Source organism: Peromyscus eremicus, chromosome 4, assembly GCF_949786415.1.
Source record: "Peromyscus eremicus chromosome 4, PerEre_H2_v1, whole genome shotgun sequence".
In the NCBI taxonomy this organism is placed as follows: Eukaryota; Metazoa; Chordata; class Mammalia; order Rodentia; family Cricetidae; genus Peromyscus; species Peromyscus eremicus.
The window spans coordinates 134,298,049-134,306,430 of NC_081419.1; the positions used below are offsets into that span (position 1 = coordinate 134,298,049).

The window sequence follows — 8,382 nt, forward strand, 5'->3', positions numbered from 1 at the left end:
CAGAACAGAGGAGGTGGCCTCATGAAAACCTGAGACCTAGATGGACAGGGAAGGGTGTCAGCAGCAGGCCCCGTTTCATCCAGCAACAACCCCTTTCTCAGGGTCTGGCTGAGTGCCTCCGGGAACACTACTATCCTCCCCTTCCTGGGAGCCCAGACTACCCTCCAAAGGCAGATGTCACTGTGTTCCTATCTGCCCATAGCTCCTGTTCCAGGCATCACTTCTTCCTCTAAATACTTGGAAATCTCAGCCCCAAGCATGGATGGTCCAGAGCCCCTCTGACAAGAGGAGAGAAGGACTTGGGGGTCACAGAAGGGCTCGTGGATTGGGGTTCCTGCTAAACCACTGCCCTGCTGCTCTCAGCCCCTTTCTGAGGGCTCAGCAATCCTGACTACAGCAGATGGTGTTTGTTGACCATCCTGCCCTGGCGTCTGCTGGTCAGTCTAGTGTCCAGCTGGCTGCATGAGCTGTCATCCAAGGCAGAGTGGGACACAGAATGACACTTCAGTAGCTTTCCCTCCCACTGCCACTAGTGAAGAAAGCACCTTTAGACCAGTTCAAAGATTTAATCTTCAACCTGCTTCCAGCCACATCAGAGTGGAGGGCAAACAGTGAATGCCCTCAAGTCAGAATGCAGGGCTGTGGGGAGACAAACAGCACAGCAGGCCCAGGCTGTTTTGGGGGAAACTGAGGCCAGGAGTCAGCAGAGATGGTCAGTCTCTAAGCACGTGTATTTTCCAGTTGTTCCTTGACAGCTCCCCACCCCAACTTCTCTCCAGTTTGTGAACCTCCTGGCAAGGCTGGGGTGTTGTAAAGATGTTGAACAGCAAGGTCTGGACTCCTTTTCATCCAGCTACAGCCCCTTTCTCAGGGTCCGCCTCAACAGACCCCAAGGCTGCTCTTGGCCAGAGGTACTGACCTGGGAAGCAGGGGGAGAGATTTTCCTCTAACTGGAGAGGACCATGTGGGTGTATTTGTGAATTCAAAGGAAAATTATAAATTGGGGTGGGGTCTCCAAACAGGGCTTGGATTCCTTCTTTTCTTTGGGAGTCTACAGCTGCTTACACCCTCACCCTGAGGCAAGATCAAAGGAATACAGAGAACTCCTGGCTGGGCTGTATGCTTTTGTTCTGTCCTGAAGGATGTGGGGAAATGGAAACCTCGGGTGGCCTCTGGTCTTTGGTTCAGAAACAGCACCTATGAAGCTGCCAGATAAGTCCAGTGGGCATCATCTTCCTTACATACCCGAGGATGGAAGCCCACGGGACAAGGGAAGAGATGCCCCCAAGGGCTGTGACTGGTCCCTGGTTGGTAAAGGGAACAGCAGACAGGTTTGTCTGAGTCTTGGCCTGGAAGCTTTGCACAGTTGCTAACTCCAGTGTGTCTGCAACAAGAGAGAGTGCAGACATTGCAGCGTGCCATCTCAGAAGTCCAACTCTGTCTGCAGGCGTGATGTGCTTGCCTTGACTCTTGGAGGCAGCATCTTCTACGGCTCGCCTTGACTGTTATCCTGATCCATGGCTGGACCTTTCAGGGTGGCTGAGCTGGACCAAGGCCATTCATCCAGGAAAGGCTGGAAGGTGCTGCTGGGTAGGGTTGGTCTCTGGGATGATATTCCCAGGGTTGGTGGGATCTGGCTTTAGATTCCGCCCAGTTCCTAGTCAGCTTGCCCTGGCCTCACCTCAGCCAGCTGGGCTCTGCAGTCCAGCAGGTCATCCCGGAGTCGGGCAATGTCCTGCGTGTGCTGGGCCAGCGTGCGGTTCAGCTTGTCTATGTGGCCCCACAGGCCGTCCCTGGACCTGCTCAACTGCTCAGTAGGCAAACTGTTCAGGTGGGCAGCCAACAGGCCCAGCCTCTCATAGGCTCCTTCCACTCGCGACACCCGTTGGTCAAAGTGGCCCACCGTATGCTGGAGTTCCTGGGCTGTGTCCCGGCAGCGGCTCAACCCTCCAGCCACACTGGCCACACCAGCCTTGAGCCTTTCCAGCTCCCCTCGCAGGTTCAGGACCTGCCTGTGGCCGGCCTGAAGCCTTGAGCCTTGACTGATGACCTGTTCCTGGATGGCGTGGACTTCCGCTTCCACCTTTCGCTCTCGTTCATCTAGGGATGTGTTGGCGGTCACGAAGGCATCCGAGTACTGGCTGACGGAATCACTGAGGCCTGTGAGGGACTTGCTCACCGAGTTCAAGTTGACCTTCAACAAAGTGATCTCACCCTGGAGGGAGCTGCCTGTCCCTTCTGCCAGCTGCCCCTGAACTTCGGCTACTGTACCATTGAGCTGTTGGAGCAGAGCCGTGTGACTGGCCACCTGGTGTAGGAGGGCCTCACTCCGGCTCTGCCAGGCCTTCACCTCTGCCACAAGGTTGTCCAGGATGGCTGAGGTGGTACTTGGGGTGCATGAGGTCTCCAGGGAGACTAGCCGTTGCTCCAGCACGGCTAGCTCTGTCTGCACAAGCGGCCGTGCGGATCTGTCTGGTGCGGCACTGTCGTGGCTTAGCTCTCCAGTCAGGGCCGCCAGACGCTCCTCTAGGCTCTGTACACGCTCTTCCAGCATAGACCCGAAGCCACCGACACTCCAGCCCCCCATCTCCATTCTCAGACAGCAGCCCCTTGCTCCATTCTCTGTCCCATTAATGGTCTCTAGGCCCTCAAGCAGCCCGTCCACACCTCCCTGGAGCACAGCAGCTGAGATACGTGCAAGCTCATCTGCAGCCAGGGTGCTGAGGCCACCTTGCGCCTCCGTGACAGCCTGCAGGTTCCTCTCAAGGCTGTCCACCCGGGCACTGATCAAAGCCAGTTGGCTGCAGCAGGTGCCCCCACCAGTCAGAGTCAGGCCCTGCAGCTGAGTGCCCAGCTGTGAGAGCTCCCGACGCAGGGCCAGCTCCCGGCCATCAAGGCTCTGGTGTAAGCGCTGGCTGGCTGCTTGGCCCTCCTCACACTGCTGCCGCACCTCCTGCACGTGCAGGTCACACTCACTTTGAATACCTTGCAGCTTCTGCTCAAAGCCATCCAGCAGGCTCCCCCAGAGTCGTTGTAGCCGCTGATCTACATACTCCTCCAGCAGCGCTAGGGAGGTCAGTGGGGATGGCGGGGCTTCCCGCAGCCGCTGCAGGTGAGCCTCGTGACCGAGGGCCAGCCCATGCACCTCATCTAAGAGCTGCACCTTGGTCTGTAACGTGTTACTCACCTCTGTCACTTTATTCAGGATCTCACCCAGAGGAGGGATGAGTGGTCCTCTGCCTCTGTCTTCTGGGTCTACCAGCCCTTCAGGGATGACCCCAAAGCCTATAGGTGCAACGGGAGTCCTAGGGTCACCAGTAATCCTACTGGGGTCCTCATGGCTGGCCACCAAACCACTCAGAGTGCCATAAGCTTGTGACAGGCGCCGAACATCGCCCTCCAGCTGTTCTAGCCGCTCACCAAACAGCCCTTGGCCTTTTCTTCCTAAGGGAAAAAAAAAAAAAAAAGACCTCAGGAGCACCCCTGGCCCTCCAACATGTCATCCTCAGCCCTAGACACAGCTCCTTCACCTTTATGATAGGGTCTGGGTGGGGAAAGTTCAGGCCGAACAGTCATGTCCCACATGCGATGTACCTTCCCACTTCCACCCCCAGCTCTAAGAGAGCTTGTAGCCTGCATAGGTTCCCTCCCCACCCTGCCACTAAGCCTAAGAAACTTGACTCCCTCTGGAGGACATCCATGGACAGACTCACCATGAGAGCTTGGGGCCTCTCTGCTGTAAGGAGGAGGTCTGGGGCCTGGGCCCAGCTGCCCTAAGGGAATCTGGGGCTCTGGCTCTCGGTGTGGTGGGGTAGCTCCATGGTCCGTGAGGTGTTCAGGGCAGCCTTCTCCAGTAAGACCAGGGCAGCAACGCCAGGCCAGGTCTGTCACAGTCTTGTAGCCAATCTTGTATCTGGGTCTGAGCACTGAGCGGTACCTGGATCAGAGGGGACAAGGGAGCAGAGTCCTGTACCTGTGGGCTGAGATTCCTGCCCCCTAGCTGGCATCCCAGACAATCTTTGCCTGTTTCCACTCCCAGGGGTTTCCTCTTCTGACCCTCTAGGTGATAAAACCATGCAGTGGAGTAGGCCTCACAGAGGCCCTGAGTCCTGGCAGTCAAGGACACATGGAGAAGCCCTGCTTGATACTGGTTACTTAAAGAGAATGCTAGCAAGGATTTAGCCCCAACCTCCCCAAGAGCACTAGGTCCCCATCAGCTCCTGCTGCCATGAGAAATTCCATTCTGGCTTTCCGGAGCCTCTCAGAATCCCGACAGAGCTTCAAACTCCTGGTGTATAGAAGAGCTACTGCACCGGGCTGCGCAGACAGTCCCTTGTCCCTTTCACTGCCCCGGGCTACTCTCAGCGCCCACCCAGCTTTACACACTTGCCACCCATCTCTAGTCACTCGGGGAACTGGGCTCTGCTCAGAGGAACTCACCCTCCTTTACCTGATCAGCCCTGCACCTGTTCACTCTGGTACAGCAGAGCATAGGTCTGTTTTCACACATACACAATTAAACTCTCCAAATGCAGACAATTATATCTCATCACCCGTGCGGCCTGTCTGACCTACCATGCTGGGACCTCTGGCGTCCACCTTTGCCTCACCTTCTCCTGGTCACCAGAACCTCCCTTGGGTCTCAGCTCTGGGCCCCTGTACTATCAACCTGTCCTCTCCTTCCCTAAACTCTGCCTCCCTCACATCTTCTTAGCCCAGCCTCCCGCTTGTATCCCTGAGGTTACTGGACTATAAATTGAGCCCGGCCTTGTCTCTATGGGGAAAGATTTGCTGCAAGTTCCAAATTCAGGGGTCTTTCATGGCCCCTTTCAGGGGTCCTGGTCCATTCTAGCCAGCACTGTGGCTCAGGTAGGCTCTTTCAAGTCCAGAGTACAGCAGTCCTTTGCAGAAATTGCTCTGTTCTCAGTTGAAGGCTGTACCTGGGATATACTCACCTGATTGTGAAGGGCAATTGGGCCCCCACCCACACTGGCGGTACTCAGCCTTTACATAGCTCTCTGCTCCCTCCTGTAGAACGCAGGTCACATTCCTGTGCACCACATAGGCACAGAGGGACCTGGAGGGGGAAATAGCACCTCTAGAATATTTGGCCCCAGCCCCAACCTGTTGGTCTTAGGAGACTGCTTGCCCCCCACCCCGGCCCCATATCTCTTTTATCTATTCCTGTTCCATGGAAGCCCGGACCTTTGCCTGGGGTCCAGATCTTCTGGGGTGGGCCCAGTTCCACTGCTGGGCTCTGATCTATGTGTCCTTGATGGGTGGCTGCTGAGCCAAATGCTCGATTAAACCAGGAGATTGGGGGAGGCTAACTACCCCTCTAAGGCCTTCCCAGCTTCTCCCTCAATCTTCTCCCACCATCTAACTCCTTCACTGTTTCTAAACTCCTTATCTTGGCCTTCAAAGCTCCTTAGCCCACAACTTACTGGCTTCTTTTTAATCAGGCTTTCCTCCTTCCTCCCCTGAAAAGGCTCTCTGGCCTCTGCCTTGCCATATCCTTGCCTTCTCTTCTAGGAAGGCTGCTCCGATGCTCCAGGGCTCACAGAGTATGGCTGTGGCCTGGATACTCGCCCACAAGATCTTACATTCCACTGAATTCAAATTTGGGTATAAACGGACCACTGTGGAAGTCTGTCTCTTCTACAGTACAAGCCCAGGACCCACAAGTCCTCACTAGCTCTGGGCTCAGCCACCTTGGGGCTCCCACAGGGTTACTGGGGCCAGATCGCAGGAGGGGAGGGGCGACTACCTACAGTAAGCATAGTTCTATCTAAAACCACGCAAGGCAGAGGAGAGACAGAAGGAATCGGATAGGGGAGCCCCGCGTGTTCCAGGCGAGGACAGCCCTGCCTCCTCTCCCTCCACCTGGTCCGCTGCGCCTGGAGTTTGCTCACAGCGCAGCTGGAAAATGTTACTTCGCTGGAAAGGTTTCCACGGGCACTGCCAGGATCCCAGCCGCCGAGCCAGGCCCCCTCGGCTGACTTGTTCTTCGCCAACCCCGCAGCCTCCTAGAGCGTGGGGTGCCTGCCCGCGCAAAAGATCGCGCCGGGGGAACCGCCCCTTCCGTGGCTAGGGTACTCGGGTCTCGATGCCTCCGCGCGGGTCCTGGCAGGTGGGAGTGGCGGCGCGCCACGCTGGGGGGCCCCCCTCGCGTTCCCGCCACGGCCCGGCCCCGCGCTTACTTGTGCGGCCCCGGGCGCAGCCGCGGACGCCATCCGGTCGTGTAGAGGCTGTAGCGGGAGGCACTGGGCTGTGCTGGCCGTGCGAGGAGCGGGGTGCCCTTGGCCTGTGCCCCCGAGAGCAGCGCCGCGACGGCGCACAGCCACATGGGCAGACGGCGACCCATCGCGCTCTGTCTCCACTCGGCCCCGCGCGGTGCCTCCCGCGGGCGATCCTCCGCTCGCCAGCCCGGCTCCCGCCTCCACTCGAGACACCCGCAGCGCTTGTTCGGCCGCCTGGAGCTGCGCGGCCGCTGCGTCCCGCCGAGTGGCCGGGGCTACTCGCGGCTGGGGCCGCGCAGGGGAGGCGGGAGGCGGGCTCTGCACGGATTAGCATAAACTTGGGGCCGCGCCGCGAGCTCCGCCAGCCCCCTCCCCGTGGCCAGCCCCCGGCCCCAGTTCTGAGCTGACGCCCGAGGGGCCCCGTGCAAACACGAGGTTAAAAAAACCGAGCAGGCGGGACGCAGGGCGCTGAATTCCAGGAGGGCCCCCAAACACGCGCAGCCCCTGAGTACTTCTAGGGTACCCGGCAAAAAGCAGCAAAGCTTGGAGACAGGCCTGCCCTCCCTGCTGGGATTCCCCAGACCCGCTCAATAATCTAGCCGGATACAGTAGTCTTAAATGTCTTACTTGCACATGGGTACGGCAGTCCAGGCCCTGGACCAGGGATGACCGTAGTAAGAGGCACACCAGGAACCCTTTCCCAGCCACTTTCCTACAGTAAGGTTCAGACTGTCCACTGTCTATGGGTGCCCCAGGAGGTCTAATAACTGCAGATTTCCCTTCCCACCAATTTCTGCCACCCGGGTAGGGTGGTCAGGCTGCCTGTCTGGGTTCAGTGGTGGGTCAGCACTGTCCATTTCTCTTAGGTAAGAGCTGCACCATTAACTCTTCAACCCGGCCGAGAATAAACTCACAATCCCCTCCATACCCCTGCCCCGTGTGTCTCCAATATGGTCTGATGTCTGTTTCATTATTAGCTTCAGGTCAGAGAATATTGCTAGGACATCCTCATAAGAAACTACCTTAGGCCAGGCTCCCTGCACATTCCATTCATAACGATGACTCTTGTAACCGAAGAGTTGGTCTATATAGTCCTTCTCACTAGACATCACCTTGTTAACTGCCTCCCCTGCGAGAAGCCTTTGAATCCTGATTCTGTCATCCAAGAGGACCACTTCTTTCTGGCTTTGTCTCATCCTCATAGGACCACAGCCCTCTGAATCTGAACCCCAATGGAATATGGGGCCTGCTTGGAGGTCCCTGCCCCCCACTTTGGTGTGTTGGGGAGGTGTTCACGTATATGTGTTCACATGCATATGGAGCCAAGGTCAACCTCAGGTGCCCTTTCTTGGACACCACCTACCTTGTTCTTTTGGAGACAGGGTTGCTCGATGTTCTGGAGTCTGCCCAGTGGGCTAGGTTGGCCAGTGAGCCCCAGCAACCCCAATTCTACCTCTCCAGCACTGGGTTTACAAGTGCTTGCCACATGCCTGGCTTCTTTTTCTTTCTCTTCTTTTTTTAAAAATCTGTTTTATAGAATCAAATTGAGGTTTTCATGCTTACAACGGCAAACAAGCATTCCACTGACTACTGACTCCCCAACTCTAGTTTCTTCCTAAAGTAAATTTGAGGGGCTGGAGATAGTTCAGCAGTTAAAGCATTTGTTGCACCTCCTCTTCTGGCCTCCTTGGGCACCGGGCATGCAAACTAATTTTGTAAAAAGTTACTGTGAGGTGTGAGTAAACACATTTGAGGGAAGGTGCCGGTATCCAGGATGCTGAAGAAGCAGTTCTGAAGCCACATCTATGCCCTGCCATCTCTGGCTGGTCCCTTAAAGCAGGCAGCTGACCTAAGCCAGGCTGACTGTCCTTTCTCCTGACCCCAGCAATGGTGGGACACAGGTGACTGCAATCCCCTTCAAGGTGTGAGTGTTTTAGTTTCTAGGGTTGCCATCATCACTACCAGTTCAAGTGGCTGAGAAGTAACAGGATTTCATGGGACTGGATGGCTTAGTGGTTACCAGCAAGTATGTGTAACTCCAGTTCCAGCATATCCAATGCCCTCTTCTGGCCCCTCCAGGACTAGGCACACACTGTGGTACACAGACATACTTAAAATAAGATAATAAATTTAACAAAAACTG

At 56.4% G+C, this 8,382-nt stretch overlaps 1 protein-coding gene across 1 annotated transcript; it reads right to left on the reverse strand.

Moving 5' to 3' along the window:
- Nucleotides 1-546: 546 nt before the first annotated feature.
- Nucleotides 547-6,369, reverse strand: Emilin3 (elastin microfibril interfacer 3). Its single transcript, XM_059259722.1, has 4 exons — nt 6,201-6,369; nt 4,952-5,077; nt 3,714-3,937; nt 547-3,444 (listed from the first exon to the last, which is right to left on the reverse strand). Exons 1-4 carry the CDS (start codon nt 6,362-6,364, stop codon nt 1,658-1,660), a joined length of 2,301 nt encoding a protein of 766 aa, XP_059115705.1. The 5' UTR covers nt 6,365-6,369; the 3' UTR covers nt 547-1,657.
- Between the last annotated feature and the right edge of the window lie 2,013 nt (nt 6,370-8,382).